The sequence below is a fragment of the Osmerus mordax genome, chromosome 9, assembly GCF_038355195.1.
Source record: "Osmerus mordax isolate fOsmMor3 chromosome 9, fOsmMor3.pri, whole genome shotgun sequence".
Lineage (NCBI taxonomy): Eukaryota > Metazoa > Chordata > Actinopteri > Osmeriformes > Osmeridae > Osmerus > Osmerus mordax.
In genome coordinates this window covers 14,254,673-14,272,856 of record NC_090058.1, presented here as the reverse complement: position 1 = coordinate 14,272,856, position 18,184 = coordinate 14,254,673, and the positions used below count along the sequence as shown (strand labels likewise).

The window sequence follows — 18,184 nt, the reverse complement described above, 5'->3', positions numbered from 1 at the left end:
TGCGCCCTGAAATTGGGACTATTGGGGCGGGTCAACATCATGGCACAGCTAGATAGTGCATATCAGCAGACCATTTTAGAGCACAACAAACAGACGGAGGAGAATCGTTATGTACTGGGGAGGCTGATGTTGTGCATAAATCTCTGTGGGAAGTGCATACTGGGCCTGTGTGGTCACGACAAGTCAGCTGACTCAGTAAACCCAGGCATTTTTGAGATGATGTGCGAGGCCGACACCAGGTTGAAAAGACACTACGATTCGTTGAGTCAAACTTTTTTTTTTGGAGCTGATGGATGTATCAATGCAATCTGCAAGGATCGTCTTTTTACAAAGTTTTGTTCATTTAGCAGCAGCATGTTTTGTTGCTGTTATTTGTTTCAGTTGTGCCTTTTGCTTCATATTGTATGCCACACGTGTGCCACAAGCTTAATAAATTATGCAAGTTATTTGAGCTATGTGTCCGTCTAATCTTTTTACTTTGTTGCAATCATTTTACTTTAATGCTGTATTATAGGCAACATCTTTGTGTTGCGCTGAGCACTGAAGCATGTGAAATGTATTTGAAATAGGATTTCTGCTCCCTGCTGGCACTCAAAATGCAGCCCATAGTATATCTTACTGGTATATATAGGCCTACTGCTTATAATAATCAGCTACCTCTATTTTTGTGACGGTGACATGACATCATACAAAATTGCCCCACCAGACATTTCAGGCTAAAATCGCAACTGATGCCACCACTCCACATGGCTGAGCAAACATCAAAATGATCGCACTAGAGAGGGCCTTTCACCTTTTTATGGCACCTGCCAGCCACTGTAGCTTCTCTTAATAATGCATTTTGTGCCCTTAACACAATAACATCAACAATAACTAGAGATGTGATTGTGAAGTGTGATTGCTCAACAGCAGCAGGGGATCGCAAACATTAACCACACAGATCAGACATGGGAATAAAAGCAGTGCACAGACTGTCAGCAATGAGGATGCTGTCATGGAGGTCACATGACCGGGTCCCTGTGTGAGGGGGGTCACATGACCAGTCCCCTGTATCTGTGTGAAAGAGGGGACGGCACTGGCCCTGGATCAAAGCTGATGACGGTGGCTTCATGCAGGTGTGTGGAGTCCTACCACACAGACAGCACAGTCTGGGAGACGTTTTTGTATTGACCAGAGGGGATTTACACCACTGTGGAGACTAGCAGCACAGAAATACACTGCACTGCTGTCTGAAGAGAGCTGCTCTATTGTTAATGTGCAGGTTTGGCCTTGGTTTGCATTTCCTGTGATTTTAAACCCAGCTTCAGGATTGTCTGAGGTTGCTACCATGTATCCCAGATACACCAGTTCTCCTGTGTTGGATTGTTTGTACCAGAGGATAACATTGTAATTAGCATAATCATGTCTGCAGTTCAGTTCAGCAGAATCTCCCAGGTTCTTAATCAAGGCTGCAGGAGTCTGGTGAACTTTGTCACTCAGAGACGAACCTGCAGATGAGGGAAGAAAACATGTTATTACCTTTATTAAAAAAATAACAAGAAGCCAAAGGAATTAACAATCGCATGAAAGTAAAGATACCTGAAGTCCAGACAGCATGAATGGATATGCTGATGAGCAGGATGATCATGGTGTTCCTGTTTGCTGAAGCTCTACCAGTGAGGCTTCACTCAGATAATCAGTGACCTGTTACTGCTGGACCACTGTTGTCTTTACTGGGTCTTGCTTTGATTCTGTGTTGGTTTGTTGGATTGATAAATGTACAGGAAAGCACTTTGTCACGGTTTGAAAAGTACTGTTCACGAAGTCTGCTTACTAACTGAGAGGGAGGAGGCTGTCTACCCCTGAGCTACACCCCCCCCCTGCTGTGTCACAGTGACTCTGCCCAGAGGAGGTGGATGGAGGGAGTGTCAGCAGAACACACTGTCATCTCACATGACGTCACTCAGGGCCTTTCATGAGAAGTCTGAAGTTTTAAGAGAACAGCAACAACGTTAGAGACGTGAGGATTGGTGGAACTAGAGAGCCCCCTACAGTCCATGATGGGGATAAACATCATCAGATGGTTCATCATTCTGAATTAAGAAAAAAAACTCACTGGGGGTTTTTGTGCAGCTGCACATGATGTCTGTATCACTGTGTTCACTCACAGCACAGAAGTACATGCCATTGTCTTCTGGTGAAGAGTTCTTCACTGTGAAAGATCCTCTCTCTGCTACAGTCTTGTTTGCAGAGAATTTGACTTCACCAAACTCTCCAAAGTCAGGTTTGCTGCTGGGCACACTGAACACAACCAGCTTCATCCCCTGTCCTGGTAGCTGTCTGTACCAGTACATCTGGTAGTATGAAGCACCCTTAGTGTGACTGCAGTCCATCTCAGCAGGCTGCCCCATGATTGACCAGAGGATCCTGGGGGTCTGGGTGACATCACTCCCCTCAGAGAGACCTGGAGACACAGAGACCAAAACCAGGACATGAGGACGACTTGATAACCCTCCGTTGAGGTCCACCAGCTCAGATAGACCTGACAATGAATCTCTCCATACTGTAGCAGAGAGAACAGTTCCTGGACAGTACCTGCAGCCCCCAGTAGTAACAGAGACACTGGGATGACAAGAGAGATCATGGATGAGGACGTCAGAGCTGAACACATCTCAGCAACTGAACAGGAAAAAGGCTGAGCCGTGCTTCTCTCTCTGGAGGGAGGAAATGACATAACTCTGAAGAAGCCCTCCTGATCTCCACCTCCAGTCCTGTCACCTCCTCCACAAGGTTAGATGCTGTTTCTCTGTGGGGCTTTTCAGACGTGTCCTCAGAACAAGTCAGACTGCAGTTGAACCTTTATCAGCAGATCACCAGTGTGGTGGTGTGTGAGCGTTGATCAAAGTGCTGCTCCTGATTCCCTGGCAGACGTGAGCCCCAGGTGTTGAGAGGGAGCCAGCCTCAGACTGGCTGCTCACACACACTGATCACCACTCTTATCACAGGAGGGTTTTTGTAGAGGAGAGAGGGAGGGTGAATCACTGTGCAGACTAGCAGCACAGAAATACACTGCTCCGTCACTTGGAGAGAGTTTGGAGATGGAGAGCTTTGCCTCGCTACGCCCATTTCCCTCAAAGCTGATTTGTCCTTTCACATCTTCTTCTGGATATGGAGAATCAAGATACAGAAGACCAAGTAGCTGGAGAGCACCATCTAAATGTTGTTTGTACCAGAGGATACAATCATAGTTTTGAATGCTGTGTGAACAAAGGATCTCTTTGTCAACAGAGTCTCCCAGGTTCTTGATCAGAGCAGAGGGGGTCTGCTGAACTGTGGGACTGGCAGAGGAACCTGTGGAGAGAAACAGTGGTGATGAGAAAAACTAAAACTATAACTCTCTCTGTTTTCTCTCTGAAATGTTGTTCTGCTCACCCTTGATGCAGGACAGACAGAGAGAGCAGAGGATGAAGGCTAGGATCATGGTGAACAGTCTTCAGTTGTGTGACGACCTGATGATCTGCTGGCAGTCAGCATGGTCCTGTACATGAAGAGGAGGAGGGCGGGGCTACCAGAGTGACATCACAACTGTCACCTCAGTACCAACATCCTCAATCATCAATTTACTTCTGTCTCCCCCTGCTGACTCAGTGTTGAACCCATCTCCTCATTACATACACACAATCTAACATTTAACAGCTTTACATCCAAAGCAGCACATTCAGGGAGAGGGCGATCTCCCACAATGTGGTTAGCCTGGTTTCTTCCAGGCTGTCTTCCACTGAGCTAAACCCAACTCCTGCTGTGTCATCACATGGTAGTTCATGGACCCTGAAGGAGGAAGTGTTGGTTAGCGTAGGTTAACGGTTGATGATGTTCTTTGTTGTTGTTGTCATGCATCAATAAAACCTTTACTTTGAATCAACATTGCACTGTAGAAGCATGTGGTCAAAACATCAACTTTATTAAGGTTCATTGGTTCGAGGTTGATAAGGTTCATGTTTGAGGAAAATTCTGTAGATGTAGTGGAGAGGTTGCAGAGTTCCCGTTGATCACGGTCAGCAGCAGAATGTCGTCCATCCTTCTAGACACGATATAGAGCTGTAGCAGGGGAGAGCATTGGGTTAGTATCCCTTCTTTTAGGAGCTACATCAAAAAATGTGTTGAAGGGTTCTCCCATTACATTTTCCTCACTAGATCTATACACAGGCATTTTTTATTTTACCCTATGTTGATTTCCCTCCAGGCGGTCGCCATGACTGATCTGAGGCCCCAACTGAAGGTGTAGACTACTCATCCTCAAAGGCCTGTATGTTACGGTCGGCCTCCTTGTTCAGTTTGTCCACATACGCTTCAATCTCAGCCAGTCTGGCTCTTTTTTTCTCCTCTTTTGTTGCCTTCTTTTTTGGTTTTACCTTCTGCCAGAACTGGCTCAAGAAACCATGTTTCTTCTCCTTCTCTGTTTACAAGACACAAGCATTAAGTACTTCAACGTGGTCTAGAGCACACAGTCTAACTACTAATAGCCTACAACAGTGTCTCAATGAAATCATTCTGACATGACTTGGAAAAGTGTTATAAATCAATATTTCAATTGCTACAATGTCCTGCACGTGGCCTTGTTTATTTCTGAGCATTAGAGATATTATATAGTACACTTTCACATCACAAGAAAATGTTCTTACTTGTCTCTGACTCTTCCTTCTCTGACACTTCCTTCTCTGTCACTTCCTTCTCTGTCACTTCCTTCTCTGTCACTTCCTTCTCTGACACGTCCTTCTCTGTCACTTCCTTCTCTGTCACTTCCTTTTCTGTCACTTCCTTCTCTGGCTCCCACGCATTCTTAACCTTCTCTCTGCTTTTCTGTTTCATTTCTGCATCGTCCTCCTTAACTTCTGTGCAATCCTCCTTGGTATCTGCTATTCTCTCCTCCTTACGTTTCTCTTCCCTCTTCATTTCTTGTTCCATCTCCTTTTTTCTCTGCTCCTCTCTCCTGTACTGACTCCTTTCCTCGATGGCTCTCCTATTCTCTTTCTCCTTTCTCCTCATGACTGCTAGTCTATGCTTCTCCTGCCACTGTCGTGTTGCCTCATCTGACTGTTGTCCGCATTCCTGCCGTTGTCTATCCTCCTCCTCCCATCTCTTCTCTGATTCTTTCATTTTCTCATCCTCTCTCATAATTCTCTCCCTATCTTTAACTAACTCTATTTGCTTGTCCAATGTTGTTTGGAGCCAAAAGTTATCTGAAGCTTTTTCTTTCATGTCATATAACTTGGCCAACTGGGTTTTGTCCCTCTCTCTTAGTCTCTCCATTTCCGCCTCCTTCCTCTCTTTCTCCTCGTCTCCTTTCTCCTCATGTTGTTTTACCTCTTCCTCTGACTTTTTCTCAAGCTCTTTCTGTCTCTTCAGTTCTTTCTCTTTCCATCTCCTGTCTCCTTTTTGTCTCCATCTCAGCTCCATGGCTTTTCTATTCTCTTCTCTCTGCCTCCTGTCCTCCATTTTTATTTCCATCTCTCTTTTTCTCTCCTCCTCTTGCCTTTCCGTCTCCAGCCTTTTCCTTTCCTGCTCGCTGTCTTGCTCAGATTGTTCCATTTCTCCAACCTCACCCCTTTCTTCCTCAGTGACCGCTTGTTGTTGCTCTGTCTCCATGGCAAGTCTGTGGTCCTCTGCTTCAGTCCGCTGCTCTTCTTGGATTTCACCCTTTTTTTCAAGTTCCCTCTGCAGGTCTGCTTTGTGTCTCTCCTCCTCCCTCTCTCTCTCTAGTTCTTTCTGTCTCTCTTCCTCCTCCTTCTCTTGTCTGTCCTGTTCTTGCAGTCTCTCATTGTCTTTCAGTCTCTTAACTTCCCTCTGCAGGTCTTCTTCTTGTCTGGCCTCCTCCTTTGCTCTCTCCATTTCTTTTTGTCTTTTCTCTTTCCTCTCCCCCGTCAGCCGCTCTCCCTTCATCTCAATCCTTCGATGTTCTGCAAGCCCGTCAAATCTCTCAATGTCCCTCTGACGCTCTTCTTTGTGTTTTGCTGCATGCATCTTTAGCTCCATCTCTTTCTGTCTCTCTTCCTCCTCTTGTCTCTCCTGATGGTACTTTCTTTTTGTCTCTCTCGGTCTTTCAAGGTCCCTCTGCAGTGCTTCTGTTTCTCTTGCCTCCTCACTCGTTTTGCCCATCTGTTTTGGTCTCTCTTCCTCCTTTTCTAGTCTCATTTTATCTGGTTGACTTTCATTCTCTCTTTGCCTTGCATTCTCTTCAAGTCTTTCAAATTCCTTCCGAAAATCCTGTTTTTGTCTTGCTGCCTCACTCTCTCTTTCTAGTTCTTTCTGTCTCTCTTCCTCCTTCTCTTGTCTGTCCTGTTCTTGCAGTCTCTCATTGTCTTTCAGTCTCTTAACTTCCCTCTGCAGGTCTCTTTCTTGTCTGGCCTCCTCCTTTGCTCTCTCCATTTCTTTTTGTCTTTTCTCTTTCCTCTCCCCCGTCAGCCGTTCTCCCTTCATCTCAATCCCTCGATGTTCTACAAGCCCGTCAAATCTCTCAATGTCCCTCTGACGCTCTTCTTTGTGTTTTGCTGCATCCATCTTTAGCTCCATCTCTTTCTGTCTCTCTTCCTCCTCTTGTCTCTCCTGATGGTACTTTCTTTTTGTCTCTCTCGGTCTTTCAAGGTCCCTCTGCAGTGCTTCTGTTTCTCTTGCCTCCTCACTCGTTTTGTCCATCTGTTTTTGTCTCTCTTCCTCCTTTTCTAGTCTCATTTTATCTGGTTGACTTTCATTCTCTCTTTGCCTTGCATTCTCTTCAAGTCTTTCAAATTCCTTCCGAAAATCCTGTTTTTGTCTTGCTGCCTCACTCTCGCTTTCTTGTTCTTTCTGTCTCTCTTCCTCCTTCTCTTGTCTGTCCTGTTCTTGTAGTCTCTCATTGTCTTTCAGTCTCTTAACTTCCCTCTGCAGGTCTTCTTCTTGTCTGGCCTCCTCCTTTGCTCTCTCCATTTCTTTTTGTCTTTTCTTTTTCCTCTCCCCCGTCAGCCGTTCTCCCTTCATCTCAATCCCTCGATGTTCTGCAAGCCCGTCAAATCTCTCAATGTCCCTCTGACGCTCTTCTTTGTGTTTTGCTGCATCCATCTTTAGCTCCATCTCTTTCTGTCTCTCTTCCTCCTCTTGTCTCTCCTGATGGTACTTTCTTTTTGTCTCTCTCGGTCTTTCAAGGTCCCTCTGCAGTGCTTCTGTTTCTCTTGCCTCCTCACTCGTTTTGTCCATCTGTTTTTGTCTCTCTTCCTCCTTTTCTAGTCTCATTTTATCTGGTTGACTTTCATTCTCTCTTTGCCTTGCATTCTCTTCAAGTCTTTCAATTTCCTTCCGAAAATCCTGTTTTTGTCTGGCATCCGCCCTCTCTCTTTCTAGTTCTCTCTCCCTCTCCCTCTCCTTCTCTCGTCTCTCCATCTCTACAAGTCTTTCAATTTCCTTCCGAAAATCCTGTTTTTGTCTGGCATCCTCACTCTCTCTTTCTAGTTCTCTCTGTCTCTCCCTCTCCTTCTCTCGTCTCTCCATCTCTTCAAGTCTTTCAACTTCCCTTTTCAGTGCTTCTTTTTCTCTTGCCTCCTCCATCTCTTGTTTGCCCTTTCTGTCAATTTTCTTTTGTCTTTCAAGTTCTTTCTCAATATCCTCTTTTTGTCTTGCGTCCTCCCTCTCTCTTTCTAGTTCTTTTTGTCTCTCCCTCTCTCGTCTCTCTTGTTCTTGCTGTCTTTCAGTCTCATTCTGTCTCTCCATCTCTACAAGTCTTTCAACTTCCCTTTTCTGTGCTTCTTTTTCTCTTGCATCTTCCCTCTCTCTTTCTAGTTCTCTCTGTCTCTCCATCTCCTTCTCTCGTCTCTCCTGTTCTTGCTGTCTTTCAGTCTCTTTCAGTCTCTTAACTTCCCTCTGCAGGTCTTCTTCTTGTCTGGCCTCCTCCTTTGCTCTCTCCATTTCTTTTCGTCCTTTCTCTTTCCTCTCCCCCGTCAGCTGTTCTCCCTTCATCTCAATCTGTCGATGTTCTGCAAGCCCGTCAAAACTCTCAATGTCCCTCTGACGCTCTTCTTTGTGTTTTGCTGCATCCATCTTTAGCTCCATCTCTTTCTGTCTCTCTTCCTCCTCTTGTCTCTCCTGATGGTACTTTCTTTCTGTCTCTCTCGGTCTTTCAAGGTCCCTCTGCAGTGCTTCTGTTTCTCTTGCCTCCTCACTCGTTTTGCCCATCTGTTTTTGTCTCTCTTCCTCCTTTTCTAGTCTCATTTTATCTTGTTGACTTTCATTCTCTCTTTGCCTTGCATTCTCTTCAAGTCTTTCAATTTCCCTCTGAAGATCTTCTTTTTGTCTGGCATCCTCACTCTCTCTTTCTAGCTCTCTCTGTCTCTCCCTCTCCTTCTCTCGTCTCTCCTGTTCTTGCTGTCTTTCAGTCTCATTCTGTCTCTCCATCTGTTCAAGTCTTTCAACTTCCCTTTTCAGTGCCTTTTTTTGTCTTACATCCTCCCTATATATTTGTAGTTCTTTCTGTCTCTTTTCCTCCTCCTCTTGTCTCTCTTGTTCTTGTTGACGTTCAATGTCGCTTTGTTTTACATTCTCTTTAAGTCTTTCAATTTCCCTCTGAAGATCCTCTTTTTGTCTCGCTGCCTCACTCTCTCTTTCTAGTTCTCTCTGTCTCTCCCTCTCCTTCTCTCGTATCTCCTGTTTCTGCTGTCTTTCAGTCTCTTTCTGTCTCTCCATCTGTTCAAGTCTTTCAACTTCCCTTTTCAGTGCTTCTTTTTCTCTTGCCTCCTCCATCTCCTGTTTGCCCTTTCTGTCAATTTTCTTCTGTCTTTCAAGTTCTTTCTCAATATACTCTTTTTGTCTTGCGTCCTCCCTCACTCTTTCTAGTTCTTTTTGTCTCTCCTTCTCTCGTCTCTCCTGTTCTTGCTGTCTTTCAGTCTCATTCTGTCTCTCAATCTGTTCAAGTCTTTCAACTTCCCTTTTCAGTGCCTTTTTTTGTCTTACATCCTCCCTATATATTTGTAGTTCTTTTTGTCTCTTTTCCTCCTCCTCTTGTCTCTCTTGTTCTTGTTGACGTTCAATGTCGCTTTGTTTTACATTCTCTTTAAGTCTTTCAATTTCCCTCTGAAGATCCTCTTTTTGTCTTGCTGCCTCACTCTCTCTTTCTAGTTCTCTCTGTCTCTCCCTCTCCTTCTCTCGTCTCTCCATCTCTTCAAGTCTTTCAACTTCCCTTTTCAGTGCTTCTTTTTCTCTTGCCTCCTCCAACTCCTGTTTAGCCTTTCTGTCAATTTTCTTCTGTCTTTCAAGTTCCTTCTGATGATCTTGTTTTTGTCTTGCATCCTCCCCCGCTCTCTCTAGTTCTTTCTGTCTGTCCTCCTCTTCCTGTCTCACTTGCGCTCGCTGTCTGTCTTTATCTCTCTGTCTATCATGCTCTCTTTCTAGTTTTCTTTGCAGGTCCTCCCCTTCTGTGTCCAGAGCTTTTGGTCTCTCCTTTTGTCTCCCAGCCTCTCTTTGCGTCAGCTCTTCTTCTCTCCTTTCCATCCCCCTCTGTGTCTCATGCTCTCTTTGTTTTTCTAACGATTGCTCTTTCAACCGTCTCTCCATTTCTCCCCTTCCCAACACTTCTCTGCGTTTTCCTGCCCGGCACTGTGACTCTGTTGTGTTTCTTTCTTCATCTTGCCTTGCTTTTATTTTATCCTTCTCATATTTTTCTTGGGCCTTCTCCCTCTTCATTTTCTTCTGCAGAAGTTCACTTTTCAGCCCCTTGATCTCACACTGCAGCTTGTCTCTGTGCCTCTTCATGTTGTCCAGTTCCTCCACATCACTCAGTGTCTCTTTCTCCTTTTCTCGCAAGCTGTCTATCCCTATTTTCCTCTTGTCAATATCCTGCTTTGTCTGCTTATCAACCTTTGTCTCTGTGTACATCTCATCACTGTACATCTCTCTTTCTTCCCTTCTCTTGGTCACTCTCTCTCTACTGTTGTCTACCCTCTTCCTGTCCAGACCTCTATGACAAGCACCATTACATGCTGCTTGTCTGAGTGTCTGCACCTGCATGCGTAAAAGGTCAATGAAACACTATACACGAGGTGGCCTATGCTGTCCTCTATAAGCATTGAACTCACAAATGACAAAAACTGAATAGGGACACCTATGTGTCCCCATGGTAACTCTTCCGTGTGTCCCTATGGTAACTTTTTCTTTTGTATTTACAACCTTAAAGAATCTTGCAACTAACAATGCTAGAGCACAATGAGATTATTGTTTATTTTGCATAACTTTGGGTATGTGGTGAGGAAGTAGTAAGTAACATTGTCATACCTCCATCTTGAGATTCTTCATCTCAGCTTTGTTCTTGGTTCTAACTCGCTGGAATTTCTCAACCGAGTTTGTCAAACAAAGATTTTTTAGTTTAAGCTCTTTTATGTTTTTCCTCAAATCCTCCACCAGGTGTTCTAGCTCCTTTATCTTCCCGCTGAATGAGACCCATTACAACATGGTCAATATCCTTGTAGTTCACTCTACATGTCAAGCAATCCTTCCTAATATTTCTTATGCATAATCATTTTGTACCATTTAGTGTGTGTGTCTTGTGAAGAGGAGACTTACTGGTTCATTTGAGGACACCCCCTTGTGGCTACAGGAAGTTGACAGGGAAGTCTTTCAGACGAGAAGGAAGAGATCTCGTCAGAGGAACTCTCAGAGTCACTGAGCCCCAGAGTGATGGTTCCAAGATAGAACCTCTCCCCTCTGCAGTAACATGGACACATCACAGGCAGCAGATTATCAACTCACATTCAAACACGACAGACCGGACATCACATCACAGTTGTGTTTTAACCTCTTTCCAAAATAGACAATACTGGCATTTAGTCTCTGGCCAGCCTTAAAACCATCATATCAAACCCAAACTTCAACCCTAAACGTAGCGGTCATTTGGACGCCCGGATATTCCTACGATCCTGTTGAGGCAACCCTGTCTTACCGTATGTTATTCAACATCCTCATGTCTGGGATCTGTCCAGGTGAGAGTGCTCTGAAGGAGGAGGGTTCATCAGCCCTGTGGAGAGAAACACACACATCCAGCATGTGTTATTGTACACAGGTGACATGCAGATAGAGGTCTACACATCAACAGTCTATTGCACTCAATGTACAATTTGGAAGAACACACCATCCAAATGAACGTTCTGTATTCTTGTAATAAATCAACTAAAACACATCAGACCTCCAAACCCTGACCTGACAACTACTAGGCTTGCAGTATTAACTCTATTTTAGTGGGGACTTACTTTCGACTCCCCCTCTTCCAAAAGAGAGCTTTAGGTAACTCCCCAGAGTAGAGAGCCACCTTCTCTCTGTTTCAACACACATACACACAACAACTTAGACAACATGATTCATCATAACTAGAAAAGATTGTTAAAGTCTAAAAACAGAAAAAATCTAAAATAGCATCTCAGAAATATTTTGTAAGAAAGAACTTACATCTTCCTTGGCATTTTTCAATTCATGTTTTCCCTTCTCTGTAAAGAAACACATGACAAGGGAAAGTCAATACCAAATCAAATGTTTTGTTCTGTAACAAATAAAACACAGGAAGGTCAAGATACAGGAAGCAGCAACAAGGTTTCAGCATCAACTTTATGTCTAAGCTAAATGAGCAATACAAACTCCCCTTAATAATAAATGGTACATTCAAGTCATTCGTTGCTAAATTATGAATTGCATTATTGTTACAGCACCATACAGCATGACATGGTTTAAATCTTGCTACACATTCCTTTGCTGTCAGTTGTAGCCTACTATTTAGTCTGCATCTCAAATCCTTAGCAAATCATTATTTAAAACGTATTTGTTCATTCGTATTTTGTAACATTTAATGCTTTAGGCTTCTTTTGTTTCTGTGTTTTCCTGTCTTTAACAAATACATTATTATTGGTATGTTAATTCCATCTTGGTCTGTCTGCCATGGGCTCTCAAGTCTCACGCATTCGTCGTGAGACTCACACATTTCAGCTATTTCTCACACCTTGTATTTCACACGATTGTCAAACATTTCTCACGCTGAGAAGTAAGGGATAACTAGTCCCGCTATAAAATCAATGGACGAGGCGCAGGCGAACACCCCCCCCCCCCCCCCCCCTGATGTTATGTAAATCGTTCCCCCCAAGCAAACGTGTATTAGTAGGAAATACTAATCTCTGTCCTAACCTCAATACTTCCATCTTCCTGATCATGATCACAAACCGTGAGTAGCAAAAGTCAACTACATTCACTTGAATCTTCTCTGAAATGACAGTATAATGCAACATAATGCCAAAAAACTTTCATGTCATGTTCAGACGTCACAATGCCAAAGTTTTGAATGCGCCGCCATTGGTTAGACTCTGTTGGACTCAGACCGCCGCGTCCATAATGGATTCTTTCGGCACTTTATTTCAAAATTACCACACACAATCGCTATAACATGTCTGCCGTCTCACAAAGTCCCACCTCAAGTTGAAAAAACAAACCGCCACTAGCGAGCAATTGTACCTACATATCTGTTTGTCAGTTTGTGTTTACGTTTGTTTCTGGCAAGCTCCATTTTTGCGCGATTACAATTAGGTCTAATATTCCAATCAGAGTTAATTACAGTACCGATGCTACTATTACACCTGTTACAGTTTAAGTTAATCTTTAGTCATCTGTTGAGTTAATGTCGTTGTGGCCATTTAAATTTCCTTTCTTTTGGGGCTTCTCAAAATTCATTAATCACAATAACTATTATTATAATTTAGTTTTAATGTTATTACATTTACATTTAGTCATTTAGCAGACGCTCTTATCCAGAGCGACTTACAGTAAGTACAGGGACATTCCCCCCTAGGCAAGTAGGGGGAAGTGCCTTGCCCAAGGACACAACGTCAATTTGGTACGGCCAGGAATTGAACTGGTAACCTTCAGATTACTAGCCCGCTTCCCTAACCGCTCAGCCACCTGACTCCGTTATTACATCAGCCTCAGTGTGGATCAGGGAGTTACATATTCATCAGAGCTTACTGCTCTTATCACTGAACAACAACAGGTCACTGATACTAAATACATAAATGCATGAAAATGTTGATCTTGGTCAGTAAGCAGCATTGTGAGTTGCTGTGGAAGAGCAGGCTGACTGATATAAGTCATTAGTCGCTAAATTATGAACAGCATTATTGTTACAGCACCATACAGCATATGACTTGGTTTAAATCTTGCTGCACATTTTTAATGTTCACATCACAGAAAACGAGCAGGACTTGATGTGGTTCAGTTTCGGGCAGTTCTTCCAGCTGGAGAAGTTTAGCAGTTGAGCCCCAGTCCCCAGATCTAGGGCTTTCAAATGTTCATACAAATGTTGTGAGCTACTGTAGGCTATTACTTTCAGGGCAGTGTCTACGACTGAGCGCTGGTACATTTAGTCTTTTTTTTTTTTTTGGTACTCTGGTACCAGAGTATAGTGTAGTGATCAGGAATGTTATGACTGCAGCTCAGTTGGATCTTCTCTTCTGGCTTCCCCACAGGAAAGTAGAGGGAGTCTGGTTCACCTCTGGACTGAGTGACACTCCTGTGGAGTGAGAAGGAGAGGGTATTACTGTAACATTGAATGATACCAACCTTAAATCTTGCCACACAGATTTGATTAATCATGTAACGTTAATACACTACAGTTTAAAGGCATTTTAGTAGCATCATCAAAATGTAATGATCTTTAAGGTCAGCAGGCTTACCTGTGATCCAGAACAAAGGAACAGAGAAGATGGTGAGAAGTCTGATCATGGTGACCATCAGTGCTGAGTCTGGGGGACCAACTGAGGACTTAGCATCACTTCTTGGAGTTGGAGCTGGAACAGGAAGTGATGTAAGCCGACTGTGCTGATATGATGTTGCTGTATGTAATTCAGACTTAAAAAACACTCTGAGTACATTACTGTTATTGTGGTTTGATACAGGTGTGCTGAAGGGCCTGTTAATCTCTGAAAGGTTTTTGTAGAGCGGAGCTGAGCTCTGTACCACTGTGTAGCTGGCTGCACAGAAATATTGTCCATCATCTTCAGGTTGCCTCAGTTTGAGGAGATGAAGGTAGGCTTCTTTCGCACCATCTCCACTCACATCGAAGATGCCCTGATATAGAGACTCAACAGTGGGATTTTCGTAATAAACATACCCTATTAGTTTCAGGGCAGTGTCTCCCACTGAGCGCTGGTACCACAAAATAATGTTGTAACTTGGAATGTTATGACTGCAGCTCAGTTGGATCTTCTCTTCTGGCTTCCCCAGGAGAGTAGAGGGAGTCTGGTTCACCTCTTGACTGAGTGACACTCCTGTGGAGTGAGAAGGAGAGGATATTACTGTAACATTAAATGATACTAACCTTAAATCTTGCCACACAGATTTGATTAATCATGTAAGGTTACTCCACTACATAAAAGCATTTTAGTAGCAGCGTCAAAGTGTAATGTCCGGTAAGGTCAGCAGGCTTACCTGTGATCCAGAACAAAGGTACAGAGAAGATAGTGAGAAGTCTGATCATGGTGACCATCAGTGCTGAGCCTGGAGGACCAACTGAGGACTTAGCTTCACTTCCTGGAGTTGGAGCAGGAACAGGAAGTGATGTCATCTGACTGTAATGATAAGATGTTGCTGGATCTAATTCAGACCTCAGATGCAGGTGTTTCACTCTGACACACAAACAACTCCTGGAGGAGAGAGGAGGGTTTTTGTAGAGAAGAGTGGGGATCTGTAGCACTGTGCTTGTCTAGCAGCACAGTAATAAACTGCACTATCTTCTGACAGAGACAGGCTTCTAATAGACAGTGAGCCATTCTTGGTTCCACTCCCACTGAAATCACCCGTCATTGTAAAATATTTTCCGTATGAATCCTCATATGTGGGACTCTGAGAGTAAATATATCCAATCAGTGTGAGTGCTGTGTCCCCTGGTTTTTGGAAGTACCAGAGCATCACTCTGTAGTCAGTCTGGTCGTGGGTGCAGACGAGCTGCACAGTATCTCCATCTCTGCTGAGGAGATCAGAGGGAGTCTGCTGGACCTCCACAGTCTGACACACACCTGGACAGACAGAGAGAAGATATTACCACCACATGGACACACAAGACATAAAAACACTTTATTACAATATATAAATCATTCACATTTAGCATATCTAAACAGTAATGAATCTGAGAGGGATATATAACATTTACCGGTCAGGATGAAGAAAATCACTGTGAGTATGAGACATGTGATCATGTTGACTCCCAGTCCAGAAATGTTCAGGGACTCTGAGGAGCTCTGAGCTCTGGTGTGATCCAGAACAAGACTTCACCCCCAGCCTGGTGCTGGAGGACTTGTTGAGCTGTAGCTCCACCTACAGGACAGATGACAGATGTATATTTGTGATGACGATACCCATCTCCTCATTACACACACATTATCTAGGTTTTTATTTAACAGCTTTAATCCAAAGCATCACATTCAGGAGAGATTTGAACTTGGGATCTCTTGATCTGCATTCAATTGCTCAACCACTGAGACATATCACCTCTTTGTACTCGTTTGGTTAATACATTATGTGGATGTGGTAGGATAAAAACGTTTTAACAACTGTAACACCATTTGGGTTAGGATGGAATTATTTACAGAAGTGTATTATTATTGCTTGTTGATGATACACTATTGTCGGGCCGCCTATTAGTCTGTGTAGCAGACAGACGCGTAAAGAAAGACTGTTGTACCAATGCAGACCCTCTTAAAAGTTCGGAATTATGAATGCAAATGTGTGAAATCTCCGTATGTAATTATAAGGAATGTCACAGGTGACCAATGAAAACCAGTGGAAAGCAATGTCATGGTTAATTTATGTCCACTGCACAGTCTCAAAAACAACTTTCACATTCAAAGCAGTCTGCCAACTCCTACAGACTAACATCTGTAACTACCCATCATGCATCACATCCTCTCAAAGTAAGAACCCTCAACTGAAGTAACATCTGTAGTTGTGTTGACGGTATCCATCTCCTCTGAGTACATTACTGTTATTGTGGTTTGATACAGGTGTGCTGAAGGGCCTGTTAATCTCTGAAAGGTTTTTGTAGAGCGGAGCTGAGCTCTGTACCACTGTGTAGCTGGCTGCACAGAAATATTGTCCATCATCTTCAGGTTGCCTCAGTTTGAGGAGATGAAGGTAGGCTTCTTTCTCACCATCTCCACTCACATCGAAGATGCCCTGATATAGAGACTCAACAGTGGGATTTTTTAAGAAAACATACCCTATTAGTTTCAGGGCAGTGTCTCCCACTGAGCGCTGGTACCAGACAATAACGTTGTAACTTGGAATGTTATGACTGCAGCTCAGTTGGATCTTCTCTTCTGGCTTCCCCAGGAGAGTAGAGGGAGTCTGGTTCACCTCTTGTCTGAGTGACACTCCTGTGGAGTGAGAAGAAGAGTAAAACTGATTTATAGAATCATTAAAGCTTGACACACGGATTTGATTATTCCTGTAAAACTAAAACACTAAAGTTTAAAGTCATTTTAGTAGCAGTGTGAAAGTGTAATGTCCTGTAAGGTCAGCAGGCTTACCTGTGATCCAGAACAAAGGAACAGAGAAGATAATGAGAAGTCTGATCATGGTGACCATCAGTGCTGAGCCTGGAGGACCAACTGAGAACTTAGCTTCACTTGGAGTTGGAGCACGAACAGGAAGTGATGTAAGCCGACTGTGCTGATATGCTGTTGCTGGATCTAATTCAGACGTCAGATGCAGGTGTTTCACTCTGACACACAAACCACTCCTGGAGGAGAGAGGAGGGTTTTTGTAGAGAACAGAGGGGATCTGCAGCACTGTGCTTGTCTAGCAGCACAGTAATAAACTGCACTGTGGCTGTTTACACTCAGTTTCTTTATGAGAAGAGAGGCGTTCTTTGCTTTTCACCACTGAGATCCCCAGTGAAACTGAAATGTTCTTCATTTGAATCTAGAAAGTTTAGAGTCCCATAATTCAAATACCCGATGAGTGTGAGAGCTGTGTCCACTGATGTCTGGAAGTATCAGAGCATCTTTGTATTTTCTTATTTACTGTGGGTGCAGACGAGCTGCACTGTATCTCCATCTCTGCTGAGGAGATTAGAGGGAGTCTGGTGGACCTCCACAGTCTGACACACACCTGGACAGACAGAGAGAAGATATTACCACCACATGGACACACAAGAAAAGTCTTTAAAACACTTTTTACAATATAGAAATAATTCACATTCAGCATATCTAAACAGTAATGACTCTGAGAGGGATATATAACATTTACCGGTCAGGATGAAGAAAATCACTGTGCCTATGAGACATGTGATCATGTTAACTCTCAGTCCAGAAATGTTCAGGGACTCTGAGGAGCTCTGAGCTCTGGTGTGATCCAGAACAAGACTTCACCCCCAGTCTGGTGCTGGAGGACTTGTTGAGCTGTAGCTCCACCTACAAGACAGACACCACATCTGTTCTGATGATGCAGGAAAACAAACCCAAGGCTGTCACAAACCAGTTTCTGTTCAGCTGTACAATCAGTTTGTATCACTGTGTTGGCTGACAGCACAGAAATACAGCCCGCTGTCCTCTGGTGTCAAGTCCTTCACAGTGAATGCTCCGTTTTGAGCTACAGATTTAACAGCTGAGTATTTGGTTTTACTGAGATCTCCGTAGTCCGGCTGCAGACCAACGCTTGTGAACACGATGAGCTGTGGAGACTAGCAGCACAGAAATACACTGCACTACTGTCTGAAGAGAGCTGCTCTATGGTTAATGTGCAGTTTTGGCCTTGGTTTGCATTTCCTGTGATTTTAAACCCAGCTTCAGAATTTTCAGAGTTTGCTAGCATGTATCCCAGATACACGAGTTCTCCTGTGTTGGATTGTTTGTACCAGTAAATGCGATTGTAACTCTGGATATCATGTCTGCAGTTCAGTTCAGCAGAATCTCCCAGGTCCTTGAGCAAGGCTGCAGGAGTCTGGTGAACTTTGTCACTCAGAGACGAACCTGCAGATGAGGGAAGACAAGATGTTATTGCCTTCTTTAAAAAATAACAAGTAGCCAAAGGAATTAACAATCGCATGAATGTAACCTCACCTGAAGCCCAGACAGCATGAATGGATATGCTGATGAGCAGGATTATCATGGTGCTCCTGTCTGCTGAAGCTCTACCAGTGAGGCTTCACTCAGATAAT

General features: G+C 43.7%; 2 protein-coding genes and 1 long non-coding RNA gene across 3 annotated transcripts in view; all 3 read right to left on the bottom strand.

Annotated features, from left to right (window-relative positions):
* LOC136948662 (M1-specific T cell receptor beta chain-like) overlaps positions 1-14,559 on the bottom strand; it is a 68,126-nt gene extending 53,567 nt beyond the window's left edge. The window contains exons 1-2 of the mRNA XM_067242593.1: positions 14,458-14,559; positions 13,990-14,297 (exon numbers count right to left, since the gene is read on the bottom strand). Coding sequence (XP_067098694.1) covers positions 13,990-14,297; positions 14,458-14,515 — 366 coding nt within the window. The 5' untranslated portion in view covers positions 14,516-14,559. The remainder of the gene's footprint in view (positions 1-13,989; positions 14,298-14,457) is intronic.
* Positions 4,266-11,453, bottom strand: LOC136948704 (trichohyalin-like). The gene is made up of 8 exons (XM_067242681.1): positions 11,440-11,453; positions 11,244-11,309; positions 10,937-11,011; positions 10,561-10,701; positions 10,273-10,426; positions 9,343-10,002; positions 4,662-7,971; positions 4,266-4,435 (listed from the first exon to the last, which is right to left on the bottom strand). The coding sequence occupies exons 1-8, from the start codon at positions 11,451-11,453 to the stop codon at positions 4,266-4,268; spliced, it is 4,590 nt and encodes a 1,529-aa protein (XP_067098782.1).
* Positions 14,560-16,093: 1,534 nt separating the features above from the next.
* Positions 16,094-16,737, bottom strand: LOC136948665 (uncharacterized). The gene is made up of 3 exons (XR_010877380.1): positions 16,554-16,737; positions 16,291-16,400; positions 16,094-16,212 (listed from the first exon to the last, which is right to left on the bottom strand). It is a non-coding gene; the product is annotated as an uncharacterized lncRNA (long non-coding RNA).
* Positions 16,738-18,184: the final 1,447 nt, after the last annotated feature.